This window comes from Callithrix jacchus, chromosome 2 (assembly GCF_049354715.1).
Source record: "Callithrix jacchus isolate 240 chromosome 2, calJac240_pri, whole genome shotgun sequence".
In the NCBI taxonomy this organism is placed as follows: Eukaryota; Metazoa; Chordata; class Mammalia; order Primates; family Cebidae; genus Callithrix; species Callithrix jacchus.
This window is the reverse complement of record NC_133503.1, coordinates 48,067,387-48,084,096: the sequence shown is the minus strand read 5'-3', so window position 1 is coordinate 48,084,096 and position 16,710 is coordinate 48,067,387. Positions and strand designations below refer to the sequence as shown.

The 16,710-nt window shown below is 50.4% G+C and overlaps 1 protein-coding gene across 1 annotated transcript; it reads left to right on the top strand.

Moving 5' to 3' along the window:
• The first annotated feature begins 11,307 nt into the window (after positions 1-11,307).
• IL17B (interleukin 17B) lies at positions 11,308-15,995 on the top strand. The gene is made up of 3 exons (XM_002744355.5): positions 11,308-11,395; positions 13,307-13,596; positions 15,667-15,995. The coding sequence occupies exons 1-3, from the start codon at positions 11,375-11,377 to the stop codon at positions 15,896-15,898; spliced, it is 543 nt and encodes a 180-aa protein (XP_002744401.1). The 5' UTR covers positions 11,308-11,374; the 3' UTR covers positions 15,899-15,995.
• Positions 15,996-16,710: the final 715 nt, after the last annotated feature.

Here is a 16,710-nt window from a genome sequence, read left to right as displayed (position 1 = left end):
ATTCCATTCTGCCCCTGACTAGTCTCCATCCTTTGTCTCCTTAGATCATGAGCTTAACTATCGGCAGACAAAGAGATGGAGCCAGGCCCCGACCCATCTCTCCCCAGGGACGGGGAAGGAGTCACTAATACTGACCACTATTGCAGGAGAATTCAATTTGACATGGATGATCGGAGTAATATAGTTATTTCACCTGCTTGCTGTACAAGAAATTCATATTCACCACCTAGGTATGAAAGAGTTATGGCAGCAGAGAGGTTATTAGAAATGATTTCCAACTGGGAGCAACTAGGTGAGTGGGATTAGGGAAAATTACTTAAATAAGCCCCTCCAGGCCTTGGCTGAAGTTGACTCTGTCCTCATCTCCCCTCCCTGCCTCGAGGCCCCAACCCTTGCCTGTGTCTCCGGGTCTGATATTCCTCAGCTATCCTCTGGGCGCAGGCTGACTCCAAGCCTTGTAAACCACCCAGGATTGCTAAACAAATTCTATAATTAGAAGCCAGGTTGCATTAACGAAGTGAAAAATGTAACATTACCATCTGTTTGTTCACTGGATGCTCAGCTCATGTCCCATGATCCACAGGAGTTGTGATCTTGGGTTTCCAAGAAGCCTTAATAAGGTAATGTTTATAGGACTCTTAACTTTACAGCTCTGCTGGAGTACAACTCTGTGAAATGAGGACAAGCCATAATTCCAGAAGATCCCCTCCTCCCCTTCCCAGTGCTGAAGAGTGTTGTCCCCTTCTGTAGTACACGGAAAGCCCCAAGTCTGGGATTAAAGGAAATAAATTCTAGTCCCAATTCTGACACTGGATTGCTGTGTGACACTCTATCGACCTCTTTCCCTCTCTGGACTTCTGTTTGCCCATCTGTAAAAGAGAGATGATGGGTCTTATTCTAAAAGTTCCCTCCTATTCTGAAATTCTACTTTGATTTCTCTGTCTCTCTGCCATTGAGTTTTATATCAAGCAAAGATTCTTTTCCAAATTTGATCTTCCTTCTTTGGACTTCTCAAAAAGACTTGGTAATGAAAGTTGAACTGGATGAATTTAGTTTAGGGTTAGCGAGACACATAGACCTTTTTCTGCCTCAGCTTTGAATCTTTCTGATAGGATAAAAATGCATCAAAAATAATATGACAATGACTATTAGGAAGAGACAGTTCCTTAACTCTTCAAAGAAATTAAATTGGTTAATGTGAAGAACAGTGGAAAGAATCAGGGTTGTTCTCTCTAGAGATGGTAGCCCCAATTAAGTGAAGAGAATATTCTGCCAACTTCCTATTTATTAGCTGACATTTACTGAGTTCTTCCTGTGAACCAGACTTTATGTTATGAGCTCACACCCATCCTCTCAGTTAATCTTATAGCAAACCTGTGAAGATGGTACTTTCTCATTGTCCTCATTTAACAGATAAGAAACTGACAATTAAAGAGATGAATTTGCTACAAGGAATTATGTGGTTGGAGCAGAGATGCCAACCTGATTTTGGACCTCTGCAGATCTGTTGTCTACAAACCTTTGACTCTGTTATGGCACTTGTGGAAGCAAGTGTTGTGATGAAGCTTCCATCACCATGTCCCTGCATGATTCTGATGAGCACAGCATGCCCTACACAGGCTATGTAGCATAGGTGATAAGGACACCTTTGCTGGGCTGAGCTCCTAGATTTGGGGGTTGCTTGTTACTGCAGTGCAACTTTGTCTATACTGACTGATACTGCTTGCCATGGGGCAGAGGGAACAGTTTTGCTCTGTATATTCACAAAGAGCCAGTTTGCAGTCAGCAGATGGAAGGAGCAGGGAGAGAAGACATTTAAAACAACTAATAAAAGACTGAGGAGCACATAGTGAGAGTCTCATTGAGAAGCCAGCACCATGATCCTGATGGTCCTGTTGAGCTTGAGAGTCTAAGATAGGAACTAAAAAAATGAGATTTGCTGGGTGTAGTGGCTCATGCCTGTAATCCAAGCACTTTGGAGGCCAAGGCGTGTGGATCACCTGAGGTCAGGAGTTCAAGACCATCCTGACCAACATGGTGAAACCTCATCTTTAAAAATAATAATATTAATAATAAAATGAGAAGATTTGTAGGTGATTCTAGAATGCCAGAGTCAGAGCTAGCTCTGCAGTTGAGATAACAAGATAGAATACAAGGGAATCCCAATATGAAAGATAAGAATTTATAAACATAGCCATGTGCTGGCCAGACTGAAGGGCCAAACAATCCTAGGTTGTGTTTGTTTGTTGTTTGTTTGTTTTGAGACGGAGTCTCACTCTGTTGCCCAGGCTGGAGTGCAGTGGTGCAATCTTGGTTCACTGCAATCTCTGCCTCCTGGGTTCAAGCAAATCTCCTGCTTCAGCCTCCCGAGTAATTAGGTTTTTCTAAGACCACACTACTGGGGAGAGAAGAATCAGGGTCAGCTTGACCCCTCAATTCTCTCCAGAGCTGACTCAGAAAACTTGTCTCTCTGGCACGGAGCCCTCTCACTGGACACATTTCTCTCCAGACACATTTCTCTCCAACGTAGATTTGTCCATAAAGCACAGCTGACCATGGCAGAAATAATTTGGATAGCTTTTGGTGCTCTGTGTCCACTGCCTACTGACAGGCACGCACCTCTAACCCCTGCTGGTTCCACTGCTCATTAGGTTTCCCTAAGCTGGGGCAAAGGTTAGGGTAGCTGATGTTAACGGGACCTCAGGGGCCCAACATTTGTCCCAAGTTCTGTCCCTCTTCTCTTCACTGTCCAGCCATGGGCAGGTTACTTCTTTTCCCTGGGCCTCAATTTCTTCTTCTGTAAAATATTTACATCCACACGTTGATCCAGGAAGTAAATAAAGTCATGAATGTAAAAGCGTTCTTTTTCTTTCCTTTTTTTGTTTTGTTTTGTTTTTGGAGACAGGGTCTTGCTTTGTCACCCAGGCTAGAGCGCTGTGGTGTGATCTCGGCTCACTGCAGCCTTGACCTACCAGGATCAAGTGATCCTCTTGCCTCAGCCTCCTGAGTAGCTGGGACTACAGATGCACGCCACCACATGTGGCTAATTTTTAATTTATTTTTTGTAGAGACAAGGATCTCACTATGTTGACAGAGACAGTCTTGAACTCCTGACCTCAAGCAATTCTCTTGCTTCAGCCTCTCAAAGAGTTGAAATTCCAGGCATAAGCCACGGTGTCTGGCCTAAAATTGTTTTTCAAATTATAGAGTGCTTCAGGGGTATCCCTCTTACCGCCATGCAGTTGTCATCAGCATGTGCGTGGGTCTTTGGCTGGACCCCTTCCATCTCCCACAGCCAGAAACCTTGAAGCTGCCTTCTCACATTAGAGCAATTACTGAAGCTTCTTTCCTGGAAACAAGACTTTGAAAATGGTCAGATTCCACACTAGCCATTTCTTCCTCTTTCCTCACAATATTTATGAGAACTGACCTTCCATGGAAATTTGGCAAGATTTCACATTCTGGAGACATCATACCTTCCTCCACATGCCCCGAGGGCTGAGGTCATGGGCTTCCCAGAAGATCCAACAGTTCCCATGGCTGCAGGAGGTGCACAAGACCCAGAGGAGAAGGGCCCAGCAAGAGCCCCTGAGCTGTGGGCTGGCCCTAAAATATCCATATTGTTAGATTCCCCATCCTGCATTAGACATAAGTTCAGGAATAGGCTGGGCCCAGTGGCTCAGATCTGTAATTCCAGCACTTTGGGAGGCCAAGGCAGGTAGATTACTTGAGGCTGGGAGTTTGAGACCAGCCTGGCCAACATGGTGAAATCCTATCTGTACTAAAAATTCAAAAATTAGCCAGGGCTGGTGGTGTGTGCCTATAACCTCAGCTACTCGGAAGGCTGAGGCATGAGAATTGCTTGAACCCAGGAGGCAGAGGTTGTAGTGAGCCAAGATGGCTCCACTGTGCACTCCAGTCTGGGCAACACAGGGAGACTGTCTCAAAAAAAAAAAAAAAAAAAAAAAAGCTCAGGAGCTGTTTTAGTTGTTCACCACTATGTCTCCAGTGCCTGGTGCATAGTAGGTGTTCAATATATATTTGTTAAATGAATGGAATGAACCCTCCTCAAGAACTCTCAGAGGCTCTTCATTGACCATAGGTTAATTCCTTGAAGGTCGCAGCTCACAGAACTTACAGAACGGCCTAAGCCAGATATTTAAACCTCCACCAGAAGCGGCTTCTCAACAATGCCTCCTAACAGTTCAGGACACATAGACAAGCTCTGCCAGGAGGCCAGGGTGGGGATTCGCTGCAGCCCTAAGAGCCTGTGAGTTTTCTGGGAGTCAGGAGAATGAGGATAGAGGCCTTGGCTATGGCCATCAAGGGTGATGTGATGTGTCTCAGAGTTGCTGCCCGTGCCCTAAGTGTTGTGTTGTGTGTCGCTCTCAGGACATTCCTCTGCTAATCCTGCCCTAATCAAAGCTGGCCCCACTCCCCAAGTCAAGTGCTGAGAGCCATGTCTGTAAGGCATGCTTGCTGCCCGCAAGCAGCTCCTACCCGATGGCTCTTAAAACGATAACAAAACACACACATACAAGACGCCATCCACAAATTCATACTCACCCAATACACCAAAGCAACCACAATAAAAACAGCACTCTCTGACCCAGTAACAGAAGCCAATATGCAAGGCAGACTTTGACAAGTACCCTCCATTTTGAGCTTAATGTTTGGAGTGCAGGCCTTTGAACCCAATCTGCAAAAGAAGCCCTTTCTGCCCCACCCATGAGCCCCCAGGGCTCCTCTCCCTACATAGCCGCTGGGAGAGGTCCACTGTTTGCTTCTCACGTCCCCACAGCTGTGGCCTCTTCCTCTGCCAGGAGCGGCTCTGGGGGGCTGAAGGGGACATTTCTTGTTCTGTCCCTCCTTCCTGCTTCTGATGAAGGCAGGGTTGGGGCCTTCCACCCAAAAGAGACCCATACGCACCCAGCCAGAGGAGGGGCTGACAGCTTTGTGGGGAAAAGTCAGAATTCTGGAGCTTGTGAATCCAGACGTCCTATAAACTCTGAGCAGAGAATAAACATCCCCCGGGACTGAGGGGAGGACAGTCCAGTGGGCAGGGGGCCCGGCGCCTCTGTCTGCCCTGGGGACAGGCTGTTTATTCTATGTCCCCCACAGGCTCTCTGCACTCCTTCCTGTCCCAGGTCTGGGTGAGTCACAGCAGGCCTGACAGCCCCACATGGGGGCCTGAGGCCTTGGACATCAGATCTGGACCTCTCAGGGCTGGAAAGGAACTTTAAAAGCTCAAACAACCAGCTGGGTGCAGTGGCTCACATCTGTCATCCCAGCACTTTGCAAGGCTGAGGTGGGCAGATCACAAGGTCAGGAGTTCAAGACCAGCCTGGCCAACATGGTGAAACCGTTTTTAGTAAAAATACAAAAATTAGCTGGACATGGTGGCATGCACCTGTAATCCAGCTACTCTGGAGGCTGAGGCAGGAAAACTGCTTTTCCGGGACTGGGAGGTGGAGGCTGCAATGAGCTGAGATCACAGCACTGCATTCCAGCCTGGGCTACACAGCAAGACTCCATCTTAAAAAAAAAAGAAAAAGCACAACAACCCCTTTACCCCGCAACACACACCTGGGCCACTCCTACCCCTTCCTCATCTAGACCTCGTGGCTGGTCTTCTGGTCTCTGCTGATAGAGAGATCACTCTTTTCCAGGGCAGTCCATTTTGTTTCTGGGACTCTCTGGCGGTTAGAAAGTGCTAGAATTGAGCTGACTAGAATTGTTCTGTGCCACCTGATTGGGAAGAACTAAGAACAATGTATACAACAAAATAATAGCAGGACCATTTTTTGTGCCAGGCACTTGCCACACATAATCTTGTTAAACCCCCCACCTCCCTTTCAAGGACATAGGCTCAGGGAGGTTAGGTCACTTGCCTAAGGTGACTTAACTGCTACATGGCAGGGATGAGGTTCAGGGCACTCCGGTTCAAAGTCTGTGCTTTAAATATGAATCTATACTGGCTCGTCATAATCAAAAAGCAAAAGTGGCACATATATCCACAAAAACACTATGCCACAGACTCGGGCTCATATAGACCAAACTGAGTTACAAACATCAGCCTGAACTTGTCAAATATTAAGTACCGTGACGTGCCAGGCAAACAATTTTAATGATGAATGCATTTGAACAACCCCATGAGGAAACGGAGGCCCACTGAAGTGAGGGTAGAGGACATGACCGTATCATAAGGGGTAGGGCAGACGTCCAGACGCCATTGCCTGAAGTCTGCTGTTTCTTCCCCACAGGAGGAGGACTTCTGCAAAATAAAAAAGAAAGCTTTTATAATTATAATTAGTTTCAACAACTAGAGTTTTAGAAGATAGACTGTGTATCTTTGGAGAGAAATGATATTCCTAGATTGATGGTACCCAGCAAAGGCACTTAGAAAGGTTCCCAATTTGGTAGGGGCTGGATAAGAGATACCCTACCTCTGATGGTCTATGGATGGTGAGCGCTAACAAGAGACTAGGTACAGCGTGGAGTCAATCTGCAACTCAGAAACACAAACTTGGTGTTTGGTTTCCTTCCTTCCTCCCTCCCTTCCTTCCTCCCTTCTTCCCTTCCTCTCTGCCCCTCTCTCTTTCCCCCTCCCTCCCTCCCTCCCTCCCTCCCTCTTTCTTTCCTTCCTTTGTGTTTTTTTTATTAGAGGCAGGGTTTCACCATGTTGGTTAGGCAGGTCTTGAACTCCTGACCTTGTGATCTGTCCGCCTCAGCCTCCCAAAGTGCTAGGATTACAGGCATGAGCCACTGCACCTGGCTTATAACTTGGTGTTTTCAAGGCTGGATGCTGGGCAGAAGACAGGCCTAGCCGACCCAGTCACCAGTGAACAAGACCACCTTTTGGGGTCCTACCCTAACTCACATTTTCTTGACTTCCCCCTGTGTGGAGGAGACATTGATACCTGAGCAAAGGGTCATGTCGACATGGTAGCCCCTCTGCACATCCCAGGGGCCGCCCCTTTACCCAGGCCTTTCCCTTTTTTGAAAACTGGGAGCTTGCTGGCTGGGGCTGTTCCCACCAACAATGTTCCCGTCCAGGGAGCTTAAAATAGCTCCTCTTGGCTGGGGCTCTGGAGTGAGCAGTGAGGCAGACATTTGTGCAAATATGGGCCTAGGAGAAGGACTTCTACCGGGGGGGTGGGGGGCAGTGTGGCAGGAGATCCAGGACCTCCCGAGGGGGCTGCACCCTCCTGGCCGCAGCCAGCAAAGGCACAGGCTAGCCTCTTCCCACCTTCCCTGACTTTACTGGGTCCACTTGGGCAAGTTCTTAGACCAAATCCTTCAGGTCTGCCTGGCCTCGCCAACACTCTGGGGTGGGCCCACTGGAAATAGGCACCTTTGCATTCTTCTGCTGGTTCTAGCCTTGTCCCCACTTCGTAATGTCCTTCACCTTAGGAACACGCCAGAAGCATCCCGAAGGCCCAACTCAAAACTCACTTTAACTGACGGAATGACAGTTGCAGCCAGCATTAATGGGTGCCTACTTCTCCCAGGCATTGTGCTAAGTACTTTAACATGCATTATCTCATTTGATCCTCACAATAATCCACTGAGAGCCAAGTTATTATTATCTTCACTTTGCAGAAGAAACAAAAGCTCAGAGAAGTCAATTATTGTTCCCAAGATGACACAGCTGTGAAGGGGCAGGGCCAGGATTGAAACTCAGGTCAGCCCATCATCTGTGGAGCCTGACCTCTGCCTCCAAGCTGCATTTCCTTCTCCAGGTCCCACCGCCCTGGCCTCCTGCTCTGTCCCAGCATGGCCTCCCTATATTACACTCAGTTGGATTCAATGTATCAATATTTTAGTTCATGCCAGGAACGCCACTAGGTGCCACACAAGCACCCTGGGAGCTCTCAGATCCCCCGATGACTAAGTTTGGGCGTGGGTTTAACACTGAACCTGCCGGGTCTGGATTGCTTGAGGCTGTGGGGCAAGGCTGAGGGCATCACAGACCGTGCTTAATGACCAGCTGACCAACTGGACATTCCCTCTTCACCCCTGGCTGCTGTGCTCCTCTCCTTGCCCTACTGCAGGGAGCAGCATGTACAGGAGTCAGACAAACTTGCAGTGAATCTTCTGTGACTTTGGGCAAGTGACCAACCACTCTGAGCCTCAGTTTCCCCATCTGTAATTCAGAATAAAAGTAGGACCTCACCCAGTGTTATTGGGAGGATTTCATGAAGGATTTAGCTTAGGGCCTGGCAGTCAGTAAGTGGATATTAAGCAGCAGCTATTATTGTTACTAACTGTTATTTTCTGTGAATTAAGGTGTCCAGGTGCCAAATGCCTGGGATCTGGCACACAGCCGGTGCTCAAAGTAAAGGCAATCACTCAGCAGACAGAAGCCCCCACCAGACACCCGGCCGGCTGTGGCATTCCTGCTCTGATGTGTCCTAGGCTCTGGTCCCCATCAACAGTAGGGTCACTATGGAAGCCAGGTACAGGCGCAGGGCCCCACCCACTTGCCCCATCCCCTCATTCTCAGCTCCTGGCCGCTCCTGGGGAAAGAGGTGGCAGAGACCTCAGTCTGCACATTTTTCAGGGTTGGCTGGCTTTCTCGTGGCGCCACCTGGTGGTGAGTGCAGCACTGCTCCTGGCAGTGCTCTGAGCGAGACCGTGGCCACCCACTGCCCCTCCCCCTCTAGCTCATCAGCCCAGTCCTTCATTCACACGTGCTGACCACCTTCTGCATGAAAAGACCCAAGGACCCCAGCCTCACTTGTGGGGTGGGAGTCCCGAAAGCCCAGTTCCTGCGCCTCCCTTTCAGGCCTGGCGCTGAGTCCTGGGGCTGGGTCCCACAAGCCTGCCTGGGTGCACACTAAGGATATCAAGAAGGGCAGATGACCCTCCAGGGGTTTCTAAAAACCAAGGCGGTAAGAAGGTGCCTCCCTCCTGGTCTCAGATGGCCCAGGAATGGGAAACCCAATGACCGTTACTGGGTTCATGCCCAACTCCTCATAGCACCTGCCTGGGGACCCCAAAGCTCCTATCCCCACTGTGAGGGATCTGGGGCCCCCAAAAGCACTGGCCTGGCTCTTTGGCCCCCGCCAGGCCAGCAAGGAGGCCCATCCTGGCCCAGAGCTGTTTGTATAAAGTCTGAGGGAAGAGCAATGAATGACTTAGGAGATGGAGTTCTGCTCCCAGCTTTGGCACAAATGCACTGTGTGAACCGGGGTAGGACCCTCCCTTACCCAGGTCTCCTGTAGTAAAACGGGTGGGAGGAGGAGGCCCGATGATGGGTGAGGACCTGTGTAGCTCCCAGAATGAACTTGTGCTAAGATGCAGAGTTCGGTGCCGCTACTTCAGCATCTCTGGGGCTTGGACCCTGAAATCTAAAGTAGCAGCACTGCAGCCAGAGCTGGGGATGCTGACCAGTCAGTCCTGGCCCAGGGAGGCAGAAGTGAGGGATGCAGATTGCCAGCAGGTAAGAAGGATGTGGTGGTTTCAGGGGTCCCCCAGATACCTGTATCCATCTTTTAGTTTCTCACTGTTCTGTGCATAGGGGAGGTTCGCCCCAGCTGCATGTCTGTGGGACCCCACTGCTAGCAGCAGCAGAGCGAGTGCAGAGAGCCAGTACAGAACCCAGACAGGCCGCCCAGGCTGGTGGGGACTGGGCCTTGTTGCCTGAGAAGGTATTTTCAGAGTCCCCCTCCCTCCAGAGTTTCCAACGAGAGAATAGAGCCCTGTCTAGTATTTGACCAAATATGGTGGCATCTCTCATGCTCGAGACCCAGCCAGCGTCTCAGTTATGCTGTGGAAGCCTGCCCCGGACAGATTAATCTTGTGACATCCAGGAGAGCCTCTCAACCTACATTCTTCCCCTTGGACGATTCCTGTAAATGGCGAAGACCGGCCTTCAGCCTGACAAGGCCGTCCTCAGTGTCTTTTCACAATGCCCCTCCTCTGCCCTCCTCATACTACCTCCCGCCATTCCTGCCTCCCTGGGTGGATTTGCCCACTCACATTGGGCTGGGCTGTTTGCTTGAGGTGAGAGACACTGGCCAGAGGAGCTGGTCAGATGAGCATGTGATTCCAGGACCTCTGGGCCCTGGGGTCATCTGACCTCACAAACTTGTGGCCTGAGTCTTGGAGGCCGAGACCTCTCTCAGCAGCCATGAGGGTGGACCTGAGGGGGTGGAGGGGAGAGTCAGGAGAGTAATGAGAACTGTGCTAGCTCTAATGCTAATTGAATGACTAATGTTTATAATAATCATTATACAATTACTTTATAGTAATTTCTGTAATAAACAACTAAGTGTTTATTGAGCACTTACTGTGTGCCAGGTACTGATGCCAGCTATTTAACATGGGTTATTTCCCTTCTGCCTTACAGCAGTCTCAAGAGGGTGCCATGATTCTTTCCACTGTAGATGAGGGAATTGAGGCTCAGAAAGATTTCAGGAGGGAATGGGCCAGGCCACTGTCTATTTCTGAGTACACCCACCTTTTTTGTGGAGGAGGGAACTGATGCTGGGAGAGAATGAAGCTCGCATGGAGCCACATAGGCTCTGAGAGTGGAGACCACCCCAGCAGGGAGAGTGCTGTGTCAGGACGGCCAGAACAATCGGCCATAAGTCCTCATGGATCTGCAACTTGGCCTAAGTGAGAGCATATTGCGTCAGAAATATATTCACAGCAGGCTGAAGTTGTGCGGAAAACATCCCAAGAAAAACAACATGGGGTGGTGGATAGAGCACTGGATGGGGACCAGCTGGAAACAGCAGCTCTGACATCTCTAACTCACTGTTAATAGTCACAAGTCCCTTCCTCACTCCAGCCTCAGTTTACCTGACTGTGATCTAGAGGGGTGGGGCTTTGGTCTCCTAGGGTTGCGGAACTCACCTGAGGCTGGCAGAAGCCTGAGGCTGTTTCTCTGGGAGATGGGGTGCCCGCTCCTGGCCAGCACGGTCTGAGAACATTTGCTCTCCCGACCAACAGACGGCCCATCCCTCCTCCACCCTCACCCCCTTGCCATCCCCAAAGCAAACGAAGCTGATTGTCTTAGCTGGCCCTGTGGGTGCTGGCTGAGCAGCAGGCCGCAGGCCACAGGCGGAGGTGCCACCGGCCAGAGCCCCACCAGACACACAGGGCATTGTCCCTCAGTCAACAGCCCCTGGGCACCTCAGCTCGGCTCCTGGCCTGCCCCCACGCAGCTCACCGCCTGCCACTGGGCTAGGCTTAGCCAGCTGGGGGCCCAAGGCTCCCAGCTGATGATGAGCCCACCCACTCACTCCCCCAGCGGCCCCCAGTTGAGCTATAATTGCTTCGCTCCATCCTGTTGCTGCCATTCTCTCGGCGGCATCTGGGGTTCCAGGCGGGCAGCAGCTGCAGGCTGACCTTGTAGCTTGGCAGAATGGACTGGCCTCACAACTTGGTACGTGGCGCTTCCCTGCTGCACCCCCACCCCTTTTTAGAGCCCAAATATGTCAGTTTTTCTTTCCTATTGATTAATGGCTGCCTCTGTTTGGTTTGGAATCTGCAGAGGCGACATCTCTGTCTTCTCCCCCAAGACTAGAAAGAAACAGAGACTGTCTCAGAGGCCGCAGCCGTGGGCAGCAGCACAGTCTCCTGAACTGGGCTCAGCTGGGGCACACTGAAGTCTTTTCAGACGGGAGGTGTCTGGGGAGGTCCCGGCAAACTCAGTCAGCGGGGGTTTTCCAAAGAGACCTGGCCTCGAGGTCCTGGCTGTATGACCTTGGGCAAGTCCTTCTGTTTCTCAGTGTCCCATCTGGAGATGGGACTTTGAGGGAGGGGGCTTTGAGTCTATTCTAGGTTTCTCCGAGTGGAGAGCCAGAGTTTAAGAATGCCCTGTGAGAAATTCCGATGAGAGAGCCTATTGTTAGGGAGACATTTTTTCTGCACTAGAATCTAGGACCAAAAAGGAAGAATTTAGCAACTTGAATCTCTGTTGCAGATTCTGTGCCAGCAAATACTTCTGCCAAGAGGGGCTCTGCTGAAGCTTGTTTTCTAGGGTCGAGGCTTGCAGCATAGCCTGGATAAAGCAGGCATGGGCCATGGGGCTGTGGGGCTGTGGGGTGAGGCATACAGGGAACGCATGGAGCCCATCTCAATGTAAGAGGAGTCAGTGGTGCCTCCATCCTGGGACCTCTGCCCCACACATAGGCACTGGCCCTTCTCTCTCTGGATTCCTTAGGAGTCTGGGTTATGCCAGGCCTGAGTCCTCTTCCTTGTGAGCCAAAGCTTTTCCTGATGCTCTCGGCGCTGGGAGGGAGAAGTGGATGGCAATGGGTATGTGTGTGTGTGTGAGGAGGTCTTGGGGGATGGCTGGAGAGGGAAGGCTAAGGGTGGAGGGTAGTGCAGGTGGACAAAGTGTCCACAACTTGACTCACAAAAAGAGACTTGGCTCTCCCACCTTTAGCCCACGACTTGCCCATCTCCCCAACTTCATGTCATGCCCTCTTCCTCCCGCCCACTCTTAACATTCCATTCAGCAAAGTTCTTAATCAGTTCCAATCTCCTCTCTCATGTACCCCCACCTGCCCCTCCTACACCTGTAAGACTTCACCTCCTTCTGCCCATGCCTGCCACGCCTCATCTGACATGTCCCTTCCCCAGAAAAGTTTCCTAGGCCATTGTCGTGGCACAGGTAAGCAGGGGGCCCCATTGTTCTCCAGCCACACACTGAACAGGGCCATCCTGGACTTGTTGCTAGTGAGACTTGGGTATTTGTCTTCTTGTTCACTGTTTTCCTTCTCAGACATAAATGACAGAAGGGCAGCGATGGGGACAGTCAATCATTTACTCAGTGAATGTCCACGGAATGTACCATGCAGACCCGGGGGATATGACAGTGCATGGAAACTGACACATGCCCCCACGGAGTCCCTGCTGAGTTGGGGGCAGACACATAAAAGAACTGTACATACAAACTGTAAGACTGAAGTCATGCAAGAGGCATGTGGGTTATGAGAGCCCAAAAAAGTCCAGAGGCATCCCTAGGGACATGGCACTAGAGCTGATGCATGAGGGCTGGGAAGGGGTCCAGGAGGCGAGGAGGCAGAATGCTGCAGGCAGGGGCCTGTGCAAAGTCCCTGTGGCAGGAGGGAGCATGCTGAGAGAAAGAATGAGGGCAGACCAGAGGCTGGAGCACACATGAGAGAGGAATCAGGGGGTGATTTGAGGAAGGAGAGCTGAGGGATGGTGGGCTGTGTCAGACCTGAGCCTGGAAGACCCCTAAGGACAATGAGAAAGAACCATGGACCTCAAGTCTAGGTCCAGAAAAAGACTTGACTCTCCCACCTTTGACCTTGGCTTTCCTCCCCAGCTGTTCCTTCTTATCATTTCCATCTTCCTGGGGCTGAGCCAGCCGAGGAGCCCCAAAGGCAAGAGGAAGGGGCAAGAGCGGTCTGGGCCCCTGGCCCCTGGCCCTCACCAGGTGCCACTGGACCTGGTGTCACGGGTGAAACCGTACGCCCGCATGGAGGAGTACGAGAGGAACCTCGAGGAGATGGTGGCCCAGCTGAGGAACAGCTCAGAGCTGGCCAAGAGCAAGTGTGAGGTCAACTTGCAGCTGTGGATGTCCAACAAGAGGAGTCTGTCTCCCTGGGGCTACAGGTAGGCTGGGCAGTGGTGACAAGCTGTCTTTGTGGGGTGGGGGCCTTTCCCGCACTTCAGTCATTGTGATAGTTAAGATCTTGGATTCAGAGGTCTGGGTGCTTGGGTTTGGATCCTAGCTCTGCCTCTTACTCGCCTTTGAGGCTTTGGGCAAATGGATTAGCCTTTCTGAGCCTCAGTTTCCTCAGTGTAAAAGGAGGCAATGGTAGTACCTACTTCAGAGACTTGTTGTTAAATGAGATATCCATGTGGACAACTGCCCTTATTGTTCTTCAAGTCTCCACGGAGCTGCCTGCAAGGCTTTCCCCAGATGTCACCTCCTCTGCTCTGTGGGTCTCATATGCCCTTCTCAGATGTCTATGCAGCGTTACCATCTGTCTCTCATGCCTGGCCTAGGCCTTCCCAGTGCCTGTATCAGAATCACCTAGGAACTCCCATGCCCCACCAAAACCTCCAGCGGCGAGGCCCAGGAAATGCTGTTTCCTCTAGCTCCATGTGATCAGGACGCACGGCAGGCTGTGATTTGGGAATCAAGACCTGCTTCCCTGATGACGATGACAGCAGCGTCCTCCCTTGGTTGTAGCTCTGCTTTCTCACTCAGTGCCTGAACCACAGAAAGGACCAAAGATGAAGGAATGGGCTGACCCTCAGGTCTTCACTCATAAACCCAGGCCAGGGATTTTTCAGGCACATGACATATACCCTGAGATTCTAGAATAGCACTATTCACCAGGACTTTCTGTGATGATGTAAAGTTCAGTACAGTAGCCGTGAGCCTCGTGTGGCTACTGAGCTCTTGACATGTGGCTATGTGATTGAGGGATTAACTTTGATTAAATTTTTCAATTTTTTGCTTGAGACAGTGTTTTGCTCTGTCACCCAGGCTGGAGTACAGTGGCATGGTTTCGGCTCACTGCAGCCTCTGCCTCCTGGGCTCAAGCAATCTTTCCACCTTAGCCTTCCAAGTAGCCGGGACCACAGGCATGCATCACCATACCTGGCTAATTTTATTTATTTATTTATTTATTTATTTATTTATTTATTTATTTATTTATTTATTGGTAGAGACAGGATCTCACTACAAAACCCAGGCTGGTCTCACACTCCTAAGCTCAAGCAATCCAGTGGCCTCGGTCTCCTAAAGTGCTAGGATTATAGGAGTGAGCCACCATACTCACTCAGCCTGATTAATTTAAACTGAAGTTGACACATGAAGCTAGTGGCTACTGCACTGGACAATGCAGCTCCCGAATGTGACCATTGGAAGGGCTGGTAAAGATCCTCCAGAGCGGAGCTTTTCACACTTGACTGTGCCCATGACTCACTCAGGCATCTGATAAAAATGTAGCTTCAGATTTAGGAGGTTCTGCATTTCTAGAGAGCTCCTAAGCATAAAGTGATACTAAAGATGCATGTCCACAGGTCCAGCTCACCCACTTCCTTGTCCCCTATTTAGCAGATGGGGAAACTGAGGTGCAGAGCAGGAGAGGTCACAACGCAAGTCCATGTATGGGAGGCTCCATGAGAGCACTAGGAGGGAACTTGTCTGCTTTGTTCATCAATGAACAACCAAAGTCTGGGACAGAACCGCTCACATGGTGAGCATGTAAGTGTAGAATGAATGGAGATTAAGTCAGAATAGAACCAGACCTCCTGACTTCTTTGCCAGTGGAAATTAGGCATCAATAAAACTAATCCACCTTTTATTTCTGTGGATTAAGTTTCCCAACAATATATAAACACAGTGGGGGTGGGGCAGGCAGGGGGAGGCCCAAAGCTACTCTACCATCCCAATGGTACAACCTAATACTGTGATGGATGTCCACAAAAGAAGGAAGTTGGGTGACTGGTGACCTTGAAGCTGGGTAACCTTGGGGCTCTCGACTTGCCTTCCATGATCTTCAGCGTCCTCATGTGGAACATGGAATTGATTACTGCCTTTCCTCCAGCCCAACAGTCTTGTTGTGGGAAGTAAAACTCTGATTAGGAAAGGCAGGGGTGTGGGCTATGGGTGCTGACTGGCTGTTTCCCGATCACCTTCCACTCTGCTGTTTCTCCTGCTCCCCGCAGCATCAACCACGACCCCAGCCGTATCCCTGCGGACCTGCCGGAGGCACGGTGCCTGTGTCTGGGCTGTGTGAACCCCTTCACCATGCAGGAGGACCGCAGCATGGTGAGTGTGCCGGTGTTCAGCCAGGTGCCAGTGCGCCGCCGCCTCTGCCCGCCACCGCCCCGCACAGGGCCCTGCCGCCAGCGTGCGGTCATGGAGACCATTGCCGTGGGCTGCACCTGCATCTTCTGAACCACCTGGCGCAGAAGCTGGGCCAGCAGCCCAAGCCATCCTCCCTGCACTCTTGTGCCAAGAAAGGCCTATGAAAAGTAAATGCTGACTTTTGAAAGCAAGACTTTGGGTTTGCTTCTTGTGGCTTCGAAGTCAAAAACAGGGTCAGGTTAGGAGGTTCCTGGGAGGTAGATTTCAGATTAATATAAAGGAGATTTTCCATTACTCTTGAGTTCTCCAACACTGAGATGGCCTATTAGACAATAATGTGTTCACTTCTACCACTTAGGGCCGTTATGTGTTTCTTTTATTTATTTTATTTTGAGACAAGGTTTCACTCTGTTGCCCAGGGTGGCCCAGTCACAGCTGGCCAGTCACAGTGGCCCAGTCACAGCTCACTGCAGCATCAACCTCCCCAGGCTCAAGTGATCCTCCCACCTCAGCCTCCCAAGTAGCTGTGACTACAGGCTTGTGCCAGTACACCAAGCTAATTTCTGTATTTTTTGTAGATGCAGGGTTTCCCCATGTTGCCCAGGCTGATCTTCAACTCCTGGGCCTCTCTGCAGGTCAGACTTCTGCCCACCTCGGTCTCCCAAAGTGTTGGGATTACAGGTGTGAGCCACCACACCCAGCCCCTGTGTTTCCTTTAATTTGGGTTTAAAAGTCTATGTTTCAGCCATGTTAATGTGGCTTGGTTGCTATAAACAAATACAGGAGTTAACAAGAGCTAATAACTCTACCCACTTAAGGGTGACTGGAAACAAGCTCTTTTGAAGTGGGGAGTGGGGAGCTCCCCATCTCTGAAAGTGTCATGTTAAAACCAAGCCTCTCAA